This window comes from Terrapene carolina, unplaced genomic scaffold (genome assembly GCF_002925995.2).
Source record: "Terrapene carolina triunguis isolate 2854851 unplaced genomic scaffold, T_m_triunguis-2.0 Scaffold612, whole genome shotgun sequence".
NCBI lineage: Eukaryota > Metazoa > Chordata > Testudines > Emydidae > Terrapene > Terrapene triunguis.
Window position 1 is genome coordinate 1,112,692 of NW_020664963.1, and position 19,350 is coordinate 1,132,041.

At 59.3% G+C, this 19,350-nt stretch overlaps 2 protein-coding genes across 4 annotated transcripts; both read right to left on the bottom strand.

Moving 5' to 3' along the window:
• Positions 1 to 392: 392 nt before the first annotated feature.
• On the bottom strand, positions 393 to 3,989 carry SLC39A2 (solute carrier family 39 member 2). The gene is made up of 4 exons (XM_024213469.3): positions 3,711 to 3,989; positions 2,184 to 2,314; positions 1,899 to 1,967; positions 393 to 1,489 (listed from the first exon to the last, which is right to left on the bottom strand). The coding sequence occupies exons 1-4, from the start codon at positions 3,823 to 3,825 to the stop codon at positions 803 to 805; spliced, it is 1,002 nt and encodes a 333-aa protein (XP_024069237.1). The 5' UTR covers positions 3,826 to 3,989; the 3' UTR covers positions 393 to 802.
• A 2,999-nt stretch (positions 3,990 to 6,988) lies between these two features.
• Positions 6,989 to 16,178, bottom strand: METTL17 (methyltransferase like 17). 3 transcript variants are annotated; one of them, XM_026659234.1, is made up of 14 exons: positions 16,096 to 16,178; positions 12,742 to 12,895; positions 12,232 to 12,381; positions 11,937 to 12,033; positions 11,223 to 11,304; positions 10,374 to 10,447; positions 10,259 to 10,290; positions 9,734 to 9,807; positions 9,237 to 9,344; positions 8,943 to 9,011; positions 8,534 to 8,584; positions 8,227 to 8,319; positions 7,774 to 7,958; positions 6,989 to 7,364 (listed from the first exon to the last, which is right to left on the bottom strand). In XM_026659234.1, exons 1-14 carry the CDS (start codon positions 16,165 to 16,167, stop codon positions 7,277 to 7,279), a joined length of 1,329 nt encoding a protein of 442 aa, XP_026515019.1. In that variant the 5' UTR covers positions 16,168 to 16,178; the 3' UTR covers positions 6,989 to 7,276. The 3 variants fall into 3 exon arrangements, with proteins under 3 accessions (XP_026515019.1, XP_026515018.1, XP_024069245.1); XM_026659233.1 differs by having other exon boundaries at positions 10,196 to 10,290; XM_024213477.2 differs by lacking the exon at positions 8,943 to 9,011 and having other exon boundaries at positions 10,196 to 10,290.
• Between the last annotated feature and the right edge of the window lie 3,172 nt (positions 16,179 to 19,350).

Sequence of the window (19,350 nt, forward strand, 5' to 3'; positions counted from 1 at the left end):
ACCCCTGATGCTAAGCCCATGAGCCTGTACTGGCTGAGCTAAAGGCCCCTGCTCTGTTAGCCCAGGCTAGGGCAGGCTCATCAGCCTGTACAGGGGCCAAGATGCCACGAAAGAGGGACAGACCCGAGCACAGGGCTGGGGGGCGGGAGGGGGGGAGATTACTTTGCTCCTAGGACTCCAGGGAGCTGGCTGGCTCAACAGCTGGGGTGGGAGACACCTGGGCCCTCTGGAAACACACTGAGAACCTCCCAGCTTGCAACACTCAAGCCAGTGGACAGCCACTAGGTGTCCCAGTACCTACCCCCCGAGCCAGCCAATCCCTGCCCCAGGGCTGGTGCCCCCTAAAGGGGAAAGGCCCCGTGTCCTATTCCCCACCCCCCTTAGCCAGCCAGTCCCCGCCCTGGGGCAGGATGGGAGCCGGCACCCCCTAGAGAGAAAAGGCCCCGTGTCTCCAGCCCCCTGAGCCAGCCAGTCCCTGCGTTGGGGCCTGATGGGAGCCGGCACCCCCTGGAGGGGAAAGGACCTATGTCTCTAGCTCCCAGAGCCAGCCAGTCCCTGTTCTGGGGCTGGATGGGAGCCAGCGCCCCCTAGGGGGGAAAGCCCTGTGTCCCCAGCCCTCTGAGACAGCCAGTCCCCGCCGTAGATGGGAAAGGCTCCATGTCCTATTCCCCACCCCCCTGATCTAGCCAGTCCCTGCCCTGGAGCCGGATGGGAGCTGACACCCCCTAGAGGGGACAGGCCGTTTGGGGTCAGTCTCTGCAAGGCATGGCCCCTGGAGCCCCCACCCAGCCCTGCCTCCCCCTCAGGCCCAGACAGCAATGGTGGCCATGACGGTGAAGCCCAGGGCGATGAAGGAGAACTTGGCCAGGGGTGGCTCGCGGGAGCTCAGCTCGTGGGGCAGGATCTCCAGGAAGGTGATGTACAGGAAGGTGCCGGCCGCCACCCCCTCCACCAGGGCCATGGCCAGCCCGCCAGCCGCCCCGCCCGAGAACGAGAGCCCGATGCCAACGGCCATGCCAGAGGGGGACATGAGGGCGAAAATGCCCAGGTAGAGCAGCCTCCAGCGGGGCCAGGTGCCACTTTGCACCAGCTGCAGCCCCAGGCTGAAGGCGATCACGCCCTTGTGGGCCAGCACAGCCAGGCAGAGCTGGAGGGCCCCCGCCTCGCCCTGCTGCACCCCCACCGCCAGCCCCTCGAAGAGTGAGTGCAGCGATAGCGTAATGAAGAGCACCAGGGCCCGGAAGGAGCCAGGTGAGGGGCCGCCAGGCCCCGGGACCCCGTGGGAGTGTGGGACAGAGGGGATGTTGGGCACCGTGACCCCGTGGGAGTGGGGGACGGAGGGGACGCTGGGGGCTGAGCAAGCAGGGTCCTTGCCCGGGGCCCCGTGGGACGGTGGAGCCGCGTGGCAGCAGTGCAGCACCAGGCTCTCGGTGAGGAAGACAAGGAAGAAGCCGAGGGAGATGACGAGCTCCGCGAAGGGGTAATCCAGCTGTGGGGAGAGGGATGGGGAGATGGAGGAAGATACACGGTTTGTTTCAGAGGTTCTCGCACGCAGCCACCCAGCCTGACCTTCCCCACCTCCACCCACAGCCTAAGGAGTGGGTCCCAAAGGGAGGGCTATTTAGGAGGGTGGAGTCTAGTGGTTAAAGCAGGGGGGCTGGGAGCCAGGACTCCTGGATTCTGTCTCCAACTCTGGGAGGGGAGTGGGGTCTAGTGGGGAAGGGGCTGGGAGTCAGGACTCCTGGCTTCTCTCCCCGTATCTGGGAAGGGAGATTTGACAAGGGCCAGTCGCTCCCCCTGCCTTGGCTCTGCTCTCACAGCTCTTTCCCCACAGCAGCCCTCTTCCCGCCTCTCCGCAGTGGGGGCACTTCCAGCTGAGAGGTGTTGGGGGTGCTCACCTCAGCCCCACAGGCACTGGCCCTAGACGAATCGTTCTGTGTCCCCGTCAGGTTCCGCCCAGCGGCAGCCTGTGGGGAAACAAGAGGAGTCAGATATCGCGCTGGGGGGCAGGCGGTGCACTGACCCCATATACACCTGGAGGGGTGTCCCTACTCCCCCTGCTGGAGGGGACAGGCCCTGCTCCGTGTGTGTCCCTGCGCCCCCTGCTGGAGGGGACGGGCCCTGTTGTGTGTGCACCACACTGCTGGAGCAAGGGAGTCCCATGCGTCTCTGCTTCATCTCACCTGCTGCAGCCGCTTGCCCAGCTCCCACTGGATGTCTGTCAGCGCGTCGGCCGCCGTGTGCATGAGGCAGGCGCCCAGGAAGACCCCCGCTGCAAAGCAGCCGATGAAGCTCAGGATGCGCCGGTGCCGCCCTGTGGGAGGAGAGGGCCGGGGTGAGGCTAAGGCCACAGCCATGGGGCATGGCTGAGCAAAGCAATCCCAGCTTGGGAGGTGGGTCTCAAACTGGGGAACCACACAGCCTGGGGCAGGGAGAAAGCCAGAGGTGGGGCAGCAGGCACAGAGCCCTGGACTGGCACTGGGAACACCTGGGTTCCAGTTCTGGCTCAGGCTGTTAGGTGAGCTTGGTAAGTCACTTGGCCGCCCCGTGCCTCAGTTTCCCCATCTGTACAATGGGGCTAATGAGACTGACCTCCTTAGCAAAGTGCTTTAAGATCTGCTGACAGAACAAGGGTGATTAATGAACTGGCAAGAGGATGGAGTGAAAGCCGCACAGCTCCCCGGGGAGAAACAGCTGGGCACAGATAGGAAGAACAAGGGCAAAGTAATGGCTAAGAAAGAAAGTGGTACAGAGGTGGACAGACAGACAAAGCCTCAGTTTCCCTCAGGGGGTCCAGAGCCCCCTGAGTGTGACTGTTTCTTTTGCCCCACGGGGAGGCAGTGATGGGGCTGGGGCAGGATGGAGGTATCCATGTCTGCAGCTGCCCCATTGCCTTATTTACTAAGGGGGTTTCCCCTGCCCCAGGAGCCAGAAGCCTGCAGGGGATAGGGGAGGGGAAGCACCAGACAGACAGATACACAGAGAACAAGAGCGAGGAGCAGCAAGAGATAGATAGGCAGGACTTGGCTACACTGGCGCTGTACAGCGCTGCAACTTGCTGCGCTCAGGGGTGTGAAAACGCCCCCCCCCCCGAGCGCAGCGAGTACAGTGCTGTAAAGTGCCAGTGTAATCAGAGCCTGCAGCGCTGCAAGCTATTCCCCTCGGAGAGGTGGAATACATACAGCGCTGCGAGAGCTCTCTCGCAGCGCTGGCGGCGCGACTACACTTGCGCTTCACAGCGTGCAGTCCCGAGTGTAGCCAAGGCCATAGATAGATAGATAGATAGAGTAGAGGTGTGCGCATGGGAATAGGTAGGTAGATGGATGAACGGAGGGGTGTCTATGGGAACAGATGATAGAGGAGCAGGGGTGTGTGTATGGGGATATGTAGGTAGATGGATGAACAGAGGGGTGTATATGGGGATAGGTAGATAGATGGATGGATGAACGGAGGGTGTGTATGGGGAAAGATGATAGAAGAGCAGATGGGTGTCTATGGGGATAGATGATACAGGAGTAGAGGGGTGTCTATGGGGATAGGTAGATGGATGGGTGAACAGAGGGTGTCTATGGGGATAGATGATAGGGGAGCAGAGGGGTGTGTATGAGGATAGAGGAGCAGATGGGTGCATATGGGGATACCCAGCCCGCCCACCCCTGCGATGTGGATGGGAAGCCGCTGTCCCACTCCCCACCCCAGCCCCTCTTCACCTTTGGCCGCTTTGATCTGGAACCACTTGACCTGGGCCGGGATGAGGCCGCAGACGAGGGTAATGAACAGCAGAGCCACCAGGCAGCCGATCTTCACCGCCAGGAGCGGCTCCATCTGCGCGGGCGCCAGGAGGGCCAGGCCAGGCAATACAGCTGGGCCTTACCCTGGGCTCACACCCTACAGCCCCTCCTCCACAATGCCCTGCTAGCCCGTCCTCTCCTGTCCCCCCTCGTCTAACCCGTCCCAGGCTAGGGAGACCCCCACCACAGATGACCCTAACCCTAATCCTAGGTAGCCCAAGCGGGCGCCGAGTCCTCAGCCGAACCCAGGCCTGGCCGGGGACCCTTCCAAGCCCTGGGAATCGGTGGGAGATGCTGTGCCACACAGATTGGGTCAGGCCATTCCCAGTTCCCTGGCCATCCTCCTCTCCTCCTTCCCTCCCGTCTCTACCTCACTCCATCTGCCCCTCTGCCTTCCACTTCTCCTTCCTTCCCCCTCCCGCCCTGCATTCACTGCATCTCTGCTGTTTCTCGCTCCCTCTCCTGCTCCGCTCCTGCCACCTTCCCCAGCACCTCCCAGCCCCAGAGTGAATAATAACCTCCCAGGAGCAGGGAGAAGGGAGCCACCCTCTCCCCACCCCTCCTTCAGTCTTAATTGCATCACCATTAAATAATTTATTGGGTAAACATTTCCCAAGAGCACTTTTCCCCACCACTTCCCCGGTCACCGGCTGCATTCCTAGCAGCTTAGATACGCTTGTATGGAGCACTCATCCCTCCCTAATACCCAGCAGGCCCTGGCCCGGGGGGATTTTCCAGCTGTCGAGGGGTTTGGTGCCAGGCTGGACAGTGCCGGATCAGCATCTCCTGGGCCCCAAGCAGGGTGAGGATGGAGAGAACTAAAACATACAGCGCCCCCGGGGCCTGGTCAGCCCTCCACCTCTGCCAGCTGCCCGGCCTGGATTCACAGGAGTGCCAGCCGTGTCTCCAACCGTGCCCTCGAGGACAGCCCGTCGGATCCAGCACCCGTTTCTCCCCCTGGCTGCCCAGCAGGCCCTCGGGAGAGACGCCACCAGCAGGGATCTGCAGTGGCAAAGGCCAGCCTGGCAAACCAAGCCACTGCCTTTTACTCACCCGCAACCTGGGCTGAAGGGGCCTAAAGTCAGTGTCACCTGAGAAAGGCACTGGCTGCCCTGCCGCTCCCAAACCCGGCCTCTCCATCTCTGCCCCAGCCATGGGTAGCCAGCGCCTCGGATCCCAGCTGGCTCCCACCTCCCGACCCCATGCCCGATAGATGCCCAGGAGGCTCCACGGGGTCTCCACTGCTGAGGTCCTTTGTCCTCTGGTGACATGGGGACAGTTCTAGGTAGTGCATTGCTGTTTGTGTGACCCTTCTTCCCTCTCCCCCCAGGAGAAATTCAATTCTTCACACGCAGCCTGCATGGTGAGTGGGGAAACCGAGTCACACGCGTCTCAGACTAATATCACCATGCTGCCCCCACTGCCGCAGGACACCTCGAGCTTCGTTACTGGCCAGGCAATACTGGGATGTTTGGTCACAAACGGGGCCAGATGAGAATCTCCTAGAAGAAAGAGGCCCCACGTCCTGTTCCCTGCACTGGGGGCAGACAGGAGCCGGCATCCCGGCCCCACCTTCCATTCCCCACCCCACTAAGCCAGCTGGTCCCCACGCCCTGCGCCTGGGTCCCAGCCAGCGCCTCCTAGTGGGGATTAGCTGAGCTCCTCTGATGGTATCAGTGCCTCACTGCAGCTTAGCTCCTGAAACACACCCCGGCCCTTCACCCGCTGTTTACTCTGCACAGAGCATTTCCCAACACCACCACCAGCAGCCCATGGGCCACGGCCCTGATGCAGCATAACCCTCAGTGTCCCTGGCAGCCAGCGCTGGCCCCATGGTCCCAGTGTGGCGGTAGGTAGTGGGGTGGGGACTCGGTAGGGGGTGCTCTCCCCAAGCATGCAGTGCTGGCAGGGAAGAGGGTGGGGGCCCGCAGGGGGCGCTGTCCTGCAAGGAGCAGGAAGGGGGCCCTGCAGGGAGCGGGGGGAGGTCTGCATGGAGCAGGGTGCGGGCCCCACAGGAGAGATTGTCCCATAAGGAGCAGGATGGGGGGCCCACAGTGGACGTTATCCCGCAGGGAGCAGGGTGGGGGGCCGCAGGCAGCGCTGTCCTGCAGGGAGCGGAGGCCACCCAGAGCTCAACCCCCCCCCTTCAGCCCCGTGGTTGCATGCCAAGCCTACGCACACAGCTGGGTCACGCCCAGGGGCTCCATGGAACCAGCTGAGCCCGTTGCCCCGCCCAAGCTATTGCAATGGCAGCAAGTGGTAACTCACCCGAGCGCAGCACATGCTGTGCCCAGCGTGCAGGGCATGCTCACCGCCCACGGGGGGGGGGGGGGGGGGGGGGGGGGGCGGCCCCCCGCGGGGGGGGGGGGGCCCCCCCGCGGGGGGGGGGGGGGGGGGGGGGAGAGGGGCTGGCCACCCACAAGAGGAAACCGAGACCCACAAGGGGAAGGGGCACAGTGACAGAACAGAACCAGGAGTTCTGTCTCCCAGCCCCCGCTGCTCTAACCACTAGCCCCCACTCCCCTCCCAGGGCTGGGGAGAGATTTTAGGGGGGAGGGATAGCTTAGTGGTTTGAGCATTGGCCTGCTAAACCCAGGGTTGTAAGCTTAATCCTTGAGGGGGCCATTTAGGGATTGGGGCAAAAATCTGTCTGGGGATTGGCCCTGTTGAGCAGGGGGTTGGACTAGATGACCTCCTGAGGTCCCTTCCAACCCTGATATCCTATGATAACCCAGAAGTCCTGACTCCCAGCCCCCGCTGCTCTAACCACCAGCCCCCACTCTAGGGTGACCAGACAGCAAATGTGGAAAATTGGGACAGGGGGTGGGGGGTAATAGGAGCCTAAATTAATGGAGATATCCTATCTCCTAGAACTGGAAGGGACCTTGAAAGGTCATTGAGTCCAGCCCCCTGCCTTCACTAGCAGGACCAAGTACTGATTTTGCCCCAGATCCCTAAGTGGCCCCCTCAAGGATTGAACTCACAACCCTGGGTTTAGGAGGCCAATGCTCAAACCACTGAGCTATCCCTCCCCAAAAAAGAAAAAGACCCAAAAAATCAGGACTGTCCCTATAAAATCGGGACATCTGGTCACCCTACCCCACTTGCCTCCCAGAGCTGGGGAGAGAACCCAGGAGTCCTGACTCACAGACTGCTGCCAGTCTAACCCTGCGCAGTAACTGACGCCAAAGCCGGTGGACTGTTTTAGGCTCTCTTTATTGGACCCAACCTGGGTGCCGGGGAGCCACCAGCTGCAGAAGGGAACCCAGGAGTCCTGCTGGCTCCCCCATGCTCATTGGGGCCAGCACCTGCACCTGCAGTGCCGCAGGCGACGGGGGCCATCAGAAGACCCCCCCCCACCACCAGTGCCAATCCACTGGGTGCTTCCTGCCGCCGTCCCCACATCAATGCCCACGAGGGTCAGGCAACGGATCGCAGCGGGACCTCGGGGGCTCAGCATCTGCCCCCTGGGATGGGCTGGAGGGTTACTCCCCCGGAACGGCCTCCCCGGGGGGCATAGTCACGGGCAGCCGATCCCCCCAGTGGCTCAGCCGGGCACAGCGATACAGATCCCTGTGGGGAGAGGGAATGGTGAGGGGTCCGGCCCCCCGAGCCAGCAAGTTCCAGCTCCAGATGGGAGCAGGCACCTCCTAGAGAGGAAAGGCCCCATATCCCATTCCCCACCCCCTTGAGCCAGCCAGTCCCCACCCTGGGGCCAGTTGGGAGCCAGCGCCCCCTAGAAGGGAAAGGCCCGTGCCCCATTCCCTGCACCAGTTTGTCCCTGCCCTTGGGCCGGATGGGTGCTGGCACCCCCTAGAGGGAAAAGGCTCCGTACCCCATTCCCCACCCCGAGACAGCCAGTCCCTGTCCTGGGGCCGGATGGGAGCTGGCGCCCCAAGGAGGGGAAATGCCCCATATCCCATTCCCGCCCCCCTCCCCGAGCCAGCCAGGCCCCGTCCCCGGGCCGTTGGCGGAGCGGTACCTGCCGTGCCGGCGTGCGGTGATCACAGCGTGCTGCAGGCTCCCGTCGGCACAGCACAGGTGGCAATGGACGTGCCGGGCACAGCCCAGGACGGCCTGGGTGATGCGGGGCCAGGGCTCCTCGCCCTCCCCTGGCCCCCGGCGCAGGATCAAGAAGGAGAACAACTCCTCTTTCAGCGCCAGGTTCTGCAACGACACGTGGGCAGGGGGTGAGCTGGGGGGTCCCCTGCAGAGCCCCCCCAATCCGCCTCCCCCAGCCCCTCCGCCCTAGGGCTGGCCCCGGCCTGTTCCCCACCCTTGCAGCCAGGCATTCCCCGCCCTGGGACCAATCCCACCGCAGCTCCCCATACGCCCCGCTGCCCGAGGGGCGCACAGCTCCCCATACGCCCCCGCTGCACAGCGGGAGGGGCACAGCTCCCGATATGCCCCGCTGCCAGGTGGGGGGGGCACTCACCCAGTGGAAGGGCAAGGGGTGGTAGGCCTGGAGGTAATTGCAGGGCAGGGGCCGCTCGGGGTTCAGCCGTGGGCAGGGCAGGTGGTGCGGGCACTAGGGGACAGAAACTGGTGTTAGAGCATCCCACGTCCCCCCCCAGCCCAGCATCTGGGCACCTGGCTGGCCTCGGCCCGCCCTCCCCAAAATCCACCCACCGAACCTCGACCCACCCCCCCAATCCCCTCCACCTGGCCTCGGCCTGTCCGCCCAACCCCCTCCAGCCGCCCTGCAGGCCTCAGCCCGCTCCCCACACCCCGCCAATACTCACTGGGGCGAAGACGTGAGCCTCCCGTGGGTCATGCACCACCTTGTCTCCCCCCTGTTGGCAGAGGGGAGAGGAGTTAGAGCCCAAAGGGAACCAGCTGCACCCCCTGTTCCCTCTGCACGGCTGGCCCGGACCCCTGGGTCCTGTTCCATCCCAGTCCCTCCCCTTGGGGTACTAGGGCGGGGGAGCTCTGCACTGCCAGCCCAGACGCCTGGGTCTCGTTCCATCCCAGTCCTTTCCCAGGGGGGCCCCCCAGCGCTTTGTGTTATTGTCCCGGACACCTGGGTCCCATTGTCTATCCGTTCTCCCCTCCCCCAGTGGCTGGGAGCCTGCCAAAGCTGCTGGAGGTGGGGAGGGGGGATTGCAGGGGGGCTCCCGCCACGGCCCCAGGGAAGGAGCAGGGTCCCCTCACCCCCAGGACGATCTCTCGCGCCTCCATGAGCATCTGGTGCCCCTCTTTGGTTCCGTTCTCCACCAGCACCTGGAGGGGATTGGGTGTTAGAGGAGCTGATCTTGGGGGGAGGGGAAGAGACTAGGCATGGGGGGGGGGGGGGGGAGCGGGGGGGGGGGGAGGGGGCAGAGGGGTCAATCTGGGGGAGGGGAGGGAGATGCTGGGGGGACTGATTTGGGGGAGGGGAGGGGGACTCCAGGCTGGTTGGCCGAGGGACTCTGGGCAGGGGGGCAGGGGGGGCGGGGGGTTACTCACCAGGAAGCCGTCCGTCTTCCTCCACAGCGTCTGTATGGTCTCCCTGCGCTCAGCCAGACTGGGCAGCTCGTTCAGGGAGAAGGCTGAGACCACCAGGTCAAACTTCACCTGCAAGTGCCCCAGGAGGGAGACATGGGATGTGGGCGGGGTGGGGGAGATCAGACAATAGCCCCCTGGCTGGGGTGGGGCAGATCCCCAGAGACCTCCCTCCCCCACTGGAGAATGCCCCAGCATCCAACCGCTCTGACCCGCCCCCTCTTCCTCATGCTGCTGCTGTCCTCCACCCCAGAGCCAAACGCATTCTGGTGCTGCCTCCCCAACAGAACAGCAAAGCAACGTGGGATGGCGCCAGGCGGGCAGCTCTGGCAAGCCGGAATCTAACAACACTGGCGCCCCCACCCCCAGGCTTCCTTGCAAAGCACTGGACCCCCCAGCGCTCCCCCACAGACCCAGCTGCCCTTGTATTCCCCGCCACCCCTACAGGCAGGGCCCTTTACCTTGGGCGAGACAGGGAGGAACTGCCGGAAATAGACGCCTGGGAAGAGTGGGGTCTGGGGGGACTCGGAGCCACCTGGAGCAGAGAGGGATGGACAGACAGACAAGACAGACATCAGGGCGGGGGTCACAGAGAGAGAGACAGACAGGACAGGAGGCAATGGAATGAGAGAACGACGCAAGAAGGGCCTGGAAGCCCGGACTCCTGGGTTCTCTCCCCAGCTCTGGGGTGGCAGAGGGATCTAGTGGAGTGGAGTGGAGTGGGGGGATGCTGGGAGCCAAGACTCCTGGGTTCTTTCCCTGCTCTGGGGTGGCAGAGGGGTCTAGTGGTTACAGCGGGAGGGGTTGGGAGCCAGGACTCCTGGGTTCTTTCCCAGCTCTGGGGTGGCAGAAGGGTCTAGTGGTTACAACTGGGGCCCTACCAGCACTGGCTGGGCACTCAGCAGCGCCCCTGGAGGCCTCACCTTGCAGCAGCCGCTCGGCAAGGGTTAGCATGGGGGCGGAGCTGTCGACACACAGGTACTCACGCAGGGTCTGGCCCCAGGCACCATGCGCCGCCCTGCACAGAGAGGGGGGAGCATGAGACACCAGCAGCGCTTCCAGGACCACAGGAAATATCCCCCCCGCAGGGCAGAGGCTCACCAGCTGACGGAGCCCGTCCCAGAGCCGAAATCCAGCAGGGTGCGAGGGGCGAAGGCCGGAACCCGCTTCTGGATCTAGGGGGCAGAGCAAAGAGAAACCGCATCGGGCCCAGCACAGCTCCGCATAGACGACAGGTGGAGGGTGGGACTACTTCCCTTCAGAGAGTGGGGGCTAGTGGTTGGGAGGGGGCGGGGGGCTGGGAGCCAGGACTCCTGCGCAGAGTTCCCTCTAATTTTTTACATCCATGTGCAGAATGAATTTTATTATGTACACCAGTATGGCGCTGATGGGGGAGGGGGGGGCAAAGTGTGGGAGGGGGAAGGAGGTTGGGGTGTGAGGGGTGAGGGCTCTGGTTGGGGGTGCTGGCTCTGGGATGGGGCTGGGGATGAGGGGTGCGGGTGCTGGAGGGGGTTCAGGGCTGGGGCAGAGGGTTGGGGTGCGGCCAGGAATGAGGGGTTTGGGATGCAGGCTGCCCCTTGGGCTACGGCAGGGATAGAGGACTCCCCCCAGCCTTCTCTCGCCGCAGCAGCTCGAGGCGGGGGAGAGGCGCCTCTCCCTGGCTGCAGCAGCTCCGGCGGGGCTGCACCGGGCCGGTCCAAGGGAGAGGCTCCTCACCTCCGGCTGGGGCAAGTCCGGGGCAGATCCACACTGGGGCCAGCGGGGAGAGGGCCTCTCCCCTGGCAGGTCCACGCTGGGGAAGAGGCACCCCTTCCCGCAATAGCCCTGAGCCCCTGCACGGGGCTTAATAGGCAGCTGCGCAGACACGCAGCTTAGAGGGAACTTAGCTCCTGGGTTCTCTCCCCAGCTCTGGGAGGGGAGTGGGGTCTAGTGCTTAGCACAGTGTCTCACCTCATGGAAGGCTCTGGACACAGCCGCAAACCCCCCATCCAGCCGAGCTGCCATGTACACAAGACTCAGCTCGTCTGTATACCTGAGACGGGAAGAACACACAGAGCACGTCAGTTGGGGGCTCTGACCCCCACACACACACCCCAGAGCCAGTGCTGACCTCCTTTACTGCCTGCCAGAAACTGGGGCTGGTAAACAGATGTCATGCCCCACCCCAGAACTGGCTGCACCTTAGCTCTTGTGAGTCATCCCCATGTGGCGTCGCTGTGCGGCTATTTCCCAGCTGCTCCACCCCAGAGCTGGCTGCATCTCAGTGCTGGGAGAGGCGTTCCTGTGTGACCTCCTTCACTGCCTGCCAAAATCTGAGGCTGGTAAACAGATGCTCTACCCCACCCCAGAGCTGGCTGCATCTCAGGAGTGGGCGAGATGTCTCTGTGTGGCATTGCTGTGTGTCTATTCCCAGCTGTCCCATCCCAGAGCTTGCTGCATCGCAGCGCTGGCTGAGGCATTCCCATGTGACCTCCTTCACTGCCTGCCAAAATCTGAGGCTGGTAAACAGATGCAGCCAGCTCTGGGGTGGGGTGGAGCATCTCAGTATCGGATGAGCCGTCCCTATGTGGCATCGCTGTGCAGCTGTTCCCCAGCTGCCCCACACAAGAGTTGGCTGCATCTCAGCACTGCAGGTGACCCATTGCAACCCCGAGAGGGTGTCACCTCAGTGCCTCCCAGTGATAGGTGGTTTTTCGAAGCCTGTTCAGCACCCTCCTCTGCAGCTTCTCCTTCTCAGCATCGGTCAGGGGGCTGGATGCATCTGATGGAGAGAGACAGGGTTAAGCACAGAGCTGGCCAGGGGAGACCAAGCAGAGAGAGAACACTGAGTGAGGAGAACGCCCCCCGCCGGGCCTCCACCCCGCAGCACTGTGGGGTACTGGGGCCAGCACTGACTGCATGGGGAGAGCCCCTTCACCCGGCTGGTTTCTCCTCATCCTGCCCCTCAGTCGGCGCTCACCTGCTGTGCGGGGCTGGACTTTCTCCCTCAGCTGCTGCTCCAGCTGCTGCCCTCTCCTCTGCAGCTCGCTGGCCTCCAAGGGGCGCTTCCGGCTCCAGAGGTAGTTGGTCAGGGCCACCACCTGGTCCTTCAGCCCATGCACGGTGGACTCTGGTGGGGGATAAATGAGATACGATGGGCCCAGTGAGAAGCCCATCACGCTGAACAGAGCAGGGTTCACCTGGTGCTGAGATGTACCCAGCTCTGGGGTCTGGCAGCTGGGTAACAGCCGCACATAACACCACATGGGGATGGCTCTCCCGGCACAGAGATGCAGCCAGCTCTGGGGCAGAGCAGCTGGGTAACAGCTGCACATAACACCACATGGGGATGGCTCACCCTGAGCTGAGATGCAGCCAGCTCTGGGGCAGGGCAGCTGAGTAACACTAGTGCAAGGAGGGAGTACCCCTACTGAGCCCCTCACCCTGCTTCTTGCAGCACCAAGCCCCCTCGCGCCCAGTGGTTACTTACGCTCCACCAGCAGCTGGGCAGCCTTCACCAGTTCGGCCGGGAGCCGAACACTCCTGAGATGCAGCACCCCTGGGTGCCGGCGGTGGGGGATGTTGCCCAGAAAGTCGGAGGAGTTGTCCACCTGGGAAACCCTTGGGATGATGGTGGAGAAGGCCTGAGTAGGGAGAGAGCCATCAGGAGAGCAGGGCAGCAAGGATAAGTCCATGCATCCCTATATGGCTTGCATGGGAAGGTCTATATGGGGCTGTATGGCTCAGCCAGTGGGCAGTGAGGGTAGCAGGGCCATATGGGGGATACTGCATAGCAGCAGGCTCTATATGATTATAGCCTGGTAGGCTAGTCAATATGGGGTTATATAGCCCAAGCAGGACCATGGCCCCAGGCTCCAATGGGTTTCGGTTGGTGGCAATGTCAGAAATGGGTGTATATGGTTTTACATAGCGATACTGTCAGATTTAGAGTGGGGAGCTGAAGGAGGAAGACTGGTCATTACCTGGTCATATGGCATGGGGCAGGATAGGACATACGGAGTTACGTGGTGGGGGTGGAAAAGGGGGGCAGAGCTCCCTCGTGCGTTATCCCCACTGGCCTGTCACGCTGCACTGACTGCATTGCATCGCGTTTGGGGACTGGCTTGGGCACTCCGGAGGAACCAATCCCTGTCCAACACGCGCTGTCCATGCACGACTTACTCTCCATCTCAGCTTACAACCCAGGCTTATCTTATCCGCTGTAAACGGCTCCCTGGGCGTTTCCCTTATCTCAGCCAGCACCGAGATTCTGCTCCCAGACCGCCTGACCTCCCTAATCCTGCCTCCAAATGGGGCCAACGTCCAACATCACCACATCCCATTACTCACATCAGGCCAGGCCGACGCTGCACCCCTTTGTTTGCCTTTCCCCCATTAGCTTACGTTTCACTGGCACCGTGTCCCCGTCCTCCTGTGCCTTCCTTTTTAAGGTCTCTGCTCAGCAACGTGTTCCCAAGTCCACAGTCGCTCTAATCATTTCCACTGCCATTAACCCCAGGCTCAAAGTACGAGGCAGGGGCTGCCCGCCCACCTCCTAGGGTCCAGCCCCAAACCCACACTGTACGCTTGCTCTGCCTGTGAAGCGTCCTGCTGTAATTTCACCTGGGGTTTTCTTTTACTCACCCCATGACAAACTGCTCCAAAACAGCAGAATCTTTTGATCTGTCACCACTGGACAGTTCAACGTGAACCAAAGCACAGATCAAGGAAAATAACGTTCCCTGGCTCCATTCCAGGAGTGGCCCTCAACAGCCACCCCACAATACTTGTTATCACCGGCATGGGCAGTTCCTGCTTCAATAATGTCCCAATGTGGAGCCTGCTCCCCCAAAGCGAACCTGCACCCGAGCAATTCCATTTGCTACTCCAAGCAAGACCAGGGCCAGCATGCGTCAATTCAAGACAGCAAGGTTCCTTGCTCCATATCACTTAAGGCCGCTTTTACTTTGCATGCCATGCATTCCTTATATACTTCTCAGGGTATTATTATTAGAACACACTGACTTAATGTCTTGCCTATCTGAATGCAATTACAACATCATTAATGAGCCCTTGGTTTTGCTTAATACATCAATACGGTACTTTTGCTTCAATTTTTTGTTGAAATGTTTGGTTATACAAGGTATGCCAGGTATTACATGGTTTGGGGAGCGGGAGCTGGTCCATAGAGGGTTAATACAGCCCAAAGAAGAAGTCTTGTCCATTGTGGATAGTTCTCTGAAAACATCCACTCAATGTGCAGCGGCAGTCAAAATAGCTAACAGAATGTTGGGAATCATTAAGAAAGGGATAGAAATAAGACAGAAAATATCATATTGCCTCTATATAAATTCATGGTACATCCACATCTTGAATACTGCGTGCAGATGTGGTCACCCCATCTCAAAAAAGATATACTGGAATTGGCAAAGATTCAGAAAAGGACAACAAAAATGATTAGGGGTATGGAACGGCTTCCGTATGAGGAGAGATTAATAAAACTGGGACTTTTCAGCTTGGAAAAGAGACGACTAAGGGGGGATATGATTGAGGTCTATAAATTCATGGAGGATAGGTCCATCAATGGCTATTAGCCAGGATGGGCAGGGATGGTGTCCCTAGCCTCTCTTTGCCAGAAGCTGGGAATGGGCGACAGGGGATGGATCACTTGATCACCTGTTTTGGTCATTCCCTCTGGGGCACCTGGCATTGGCCACTGTTAGAAGACAGGATAGTGGACTAGATGGACCTTTGGTCTGACCCAGTATGGCCATTCTTGTGTTCTTATATGTTGCAATATAACTGGAGAGAGTCTGGTCCATATGGGGTTATTTGGCCGGGGAGCTGATGTGTGCTTTAAGGTGTGTGTGGGGGGGTACAAATACCAACATTGTATTTCAAAAATAAGGAACTGTTTTCTTAGCAACCCCACCCCACCCCTTCTCCTGATATTATTTTTATCATTATTATTATTATTAATAATAATAATAATTATACTAAGCAGGACTCACCTACATTCACCAGAGGTATCTCTTACTGCTTTTTGCAGCACTCAGGAACTTCCAATCTTGTTGTACAAAAAAAGGGGCGTCCCTTGTAATAAGGGACTGTTGGCAACCCTAGTGGGGGAGAGGGGTTGGTCCATACATGGTTATATTGCCATGAGAACATAAGAACGGCCATAATGGGTCAGACCAATGGTCCCTCTAGCCCTGTAGCCTGTCTTCCGACAGTGGCCAATGCCAGGTGCGTCAGAGAGAATGAACAGAGCAGGGCAATCCATCGTGTCATTCAACCCCCACTTCTGGCAGTCATGGGGAGTTATATGGCCCAAAGGGGTTTGGTCCAGACAGCATTATATGGCTGGGGGGAGTCTGGTCCATATGGGGTTATATGGCCCGGGGGTCTCTGGCCTGTACAGGGTTGGGGGAGAGTATAAGGCCTGAGGCACTGGTCCATACAAGGCTATATGGCCTGCAGCAGGGGGTTGGCTCTGGGTTGCAGTCCTGACAGGGTTATAGGAGTCTGATCTACACAGGGTTATATGGCCTGAGAGGAGGGATGGTCCATATGGGGATATATGGCCCAGGAAGTTGTAGGGCGGGGCGGTTAGTTGGAGGGGGAAGGGTCAGATCTCGTCAAAGGCCATGGGCGGAGCTATATGGCCAGAAGGCGGGGCTCCTTCGGGGGCAGGGGTGCGCTGAGCTGGTCACGTGCTCTGCTTCCCCTCACCCGCCGTTGGTGCCGGGTGCCGAAGTCGCCCCAGAGAGAGGCTGCACGCGCCCTTTACGCAAATCCCTTCTTGCCTATTCACGAGTTACCGGGCGCGGGGGGGGTCACTCACCCGGAGCGTGGATGGGCCGCCGCGAGGTCCCCAAAACCTCCGTACCCGCCTCGCTGCCGCGGGGGCCGCCATCTTGGAACACCCACGGCCCCACCTCCAACGCACGGCCGCCGAAGCGACTAGCCAATCGAAAGGCGAAAGGGCCGGCCGCGCCCGGGGACCAATCGCGGGCGGCTATGTAAATAAGAAGGTGGAACGCCGCGGCGGGAGCGGCGATTGGGCCATCCCGCTACGAGTGGGCGGGGCCTACGCGGTGGGTGTGGGCAGCCCGTGTTTTGGGCGCGAGAAGCGCGGACGCCATCGCCCAGCCCGCGCCTCGCTTGTGGCTGATTGGTCCAATCTCCGCTCGTCCCGCCCTCTTCCTTCCCTCCCCTAGCGTTCCGCGTCCTTTGTGCATATTCTCCTGCCATTGGCCACCACGCTGCCCCGCTCACTTCTCCCGTGGGGAGGGCTGCTCCGGAATCCAGTTTTGTGCTAGAGGGAACTGCCTGGGCGGGTTAATCTGGATTAGGGTACCTGTCTGGGACGGTTAATCTGGATTAAGGTGGGGAGCTTCAGTGAGGGGCTGCGTTTGATTTTTTCGGGGCCTTGACTGAAGCCATCAGCTCTTGCCTTTGCAGCCATTTAACCAGGGCTCTCCCTGCAAGTTGGGAGGGAGCTAATTTAACTGGAAACGGTTCTTTGCAAAGTGGAGAGTAGCGTGGGAGGGGAGCCAATGTAAGTGAAAAGTCTTTTTGCAAAGAGAGAAGGGCAGAGGCAATTTCCCTGGGATCTTCTTGTCAAAGGGGCAGGGGCTAGCTGAACCGGTTTACAATGTGGAATTTTTTTTTTGTAAACTGAAGGAGGGGCGGGGGAGTTGCTGCCTAAAATAATTTACGGGGAAATTTTCTCTGCAAAAGGGAGAGCCTGAGGCAATTTAACGCGCTGGAAATCTGCTTTCAAACTGGGTGTGAGGGGGCCGAACCACTTTACCTGGCAAAATTCTTTGCAAATGGGGAGGGGCCTGAAACCAGGGGTTTAGAAAAACTTGGGGGTGGGGGGAAAATTCCATCAGCATAGAGGCCACTGGGTCTGGGATTGTATTGTATTCTGCAGCAGCTGGAGGGGGGATGTAGACCTGGGGGGAAACTGCCCCCCTTGACTCCTAGCAGATGAGGCACTGCAGTTTAACTGGAGATTCTCTTTCCAGACTGGGTTTGAGTGATTTAATGGGGGTCGGGGTTTAAATGGGGACAGATTTTGGTCTTGATCTAAGCAGTTTGAACTGATTTGCAGCCTGGATTGGAGGGAATTAATTGGGAGATTTGTCTCTGCAGCTCCCCCTGCCCTGTGTTTGGGGGGGATTGGCTCTGAGCCCCTCCCCTCCCCCCATCTTATTGTCTTTCCATAGCTGCTTTGAGCTGTAAAATCCAAGAGATGCCTGGCCAGGGATGGAGTGGGGGGGACGTAGACTATGCACCCTGCAGTGTTTCTGGGGCCCCCTGCTGTGCCACCTGTGACCATGAAGGTTGGAGGAAGGGGGACCCCGGCTCCCCAGCCCATGGATGTGAGGACCCAAGAGGGTGACCCTTCAGAGTAAAACAGACACAGGGCCAACACCCTCAGCGGGCGTAGGACACCATAGCTCCACGGCAGAGCCTGACATCAGCTTTACATCCGCTGAGCATCCGGCTGCCGGTGTTGGAATTTCCAAAGGAAGCCAGACTCAGACTGGGCACCTAATTCCCTTAGACCCCTTAGAAAAATCCCCAGATAAATTGCTTTATAGTGGGACCCCCCTGAAATGCGGGAGGAGGGGATCTCTGGGCTTCATTGCATAGAGAGGTGGGAATGTCACAGGGTCTTGTGGTGACTCTTACCCAAGCTTCATAGCCAAATACAGAGAGGTGAGGGGCCAAAGTCTGAGCTGGTGCAAATTCAGACCAGCCTGGAAACTCTTGCACTGTAAAGAACCTGACGAGGAAATGGCAGAAATTTAGAGGGTTGAGATTTCCCCAGGCTAAGGCAGTCAGCTGCCCCAAACCCCATTTAAAATTAGTGGGACTTCAGCATCCAAATCCCCTAGGAGACATTGGGACTCTCAGCTAGATCTTCCATTAATTTTAGTGGCAGACATGCACCTAAATCCCCTAGATGGCATTGAGGCTTTCAACCTGGATCTTCCAGTGGGATTGCTTGCAACTAGAATACGTCGTTTTGTGTTTTGTGTTGACGGAGCTCGGCTGGGGAAAGTCCCTCTGGCTTTTGTTTCCTTAGATCCTAGTTAGCGTGAGAGGGGGCGTTACCTCTGAGGGCAAGGAGGTGAGCTGCTACCAAGTACAGTACAAGAGACTTTTCAGTGCATTGGGCTTTTCTCTGATTGGGATGCAAGGTTGACTGCCAGTCTGAATTTGTCTAGCTTCAACTTCCAGCCACTGGATATTTTTAATCAGAATGTCGTGCCAGGTCAAACACCTTTCAGAATTTGCAGTGTGTTACGTCAGCACTTTTACCTTTATCAACCAAATGTGTAATCTCATTACAAAAATATCAGATTAGTTTGGCAGCATCTAGTTTCCGTAAATCCATGTTGATTTGCATTAATTATAGTACTCTTCATTAGTTATTTATTAATCAAGTCCCATATCAGCTGCTCCCTGGTCTTGCCCAGGATCAATGTCTGGCTGACAGGCCTCTAATTACCAAGGTCATTCCGTTTACCCTTTTTAAAAATTGGCACACAATTAGTTTTCTTCTAGTCTTCTGGAACTTCCCCAGTGGTCCACGAGTGATCAAAAATCTTCATTAATGGTCTCCTCAGCCAGCTCTTTTAAAACTCTTGGATGCAAGTTCTCTAGACCTGCTGATTTAAAAATTTCCTCTCTTTTCCCCCCACCTGAAGAGCTTTACTAAGTAGCTGCAGAGGGAAATGCAGCTGCTGCTGGGCTGGAACCCACCTGCTAACAGTGCGCAGCAATGCTAAACGTTTCCAGAGAGGAAGTGAAGGGGAAGCCTGCATCCAAACGAATCTGTAGAGGGAATTTTAGAGATTAAGAACAATAGAAATGTCAGGCTGGAAGGGACCGTGAGAAATCATCGAGTCCAGTCCCCTGCGCCAAGGCAGGACCAAGTAAACCTAGACCAGCCCTTGACAGGTGTTTGTCCATCCTGTTCTTAAACACCTCCAGTGGTGGGATTGGAGATGGACAAATCGGGGCTCTTGGTTTATATTTCTAACTCAAGGTCATTGGTTCTGAGGTGGGGGTGGAGTAGCAA

What these genes read in the sequence shown, in the direction of transcription:
- METTL17 (XM_026659233.1), bottom strand. Translation starts at nt 16,167, where the DNA reads ATGGCGGCCCCCGCGGCAGCGAGGCGGGTACGGAGGTTTTGGGGACCT. An exon ending in GGGACGGGCTCCGTCAGCTG is followed by an intron (nt 10,291 to 10,373) that starts GTGAGCCTCTGC and finishes CTCTCTGTGCAG; the next exon opens with GGCGGCGCATGGTGCCTGGG. An exon ending in ACCGCACGCCGGCACGGCAG is followed by an intron (nt 7,365 to 7,773) that starts GTACCGCTCCGC and finishes CTCTCCCCACAG; the next exon opens with GGATCTGTATCGCTGTGCCC.
- SLC39A2 (XM_024213469.3), bottom strand. Translation starts at nt 3,825, where the DNA reads ATGGAGCCGCTCCTGGCGGTGAAGATCGGCTGCCTGGTGGCTCTGCTG. An exon ending in TGGGCAAGCGGCTGCAGCAG is followed by an intron (nt 1,968 to 2,183) that starts GTGAGATGAAGC and finishes GTTTCCCCACAG; the next exon opens with GCTGCCGCTGGGCGGAACCT. An exon ending in CCAGTGCCTGTGGGGCTGAG is followed by an intron (nt 1,490 to 1,898) that starts GTGAGCACCCCC and finishes CTCTCCCCACAG; the next exon opens with CTGGATTACCCCTTCGCGGA.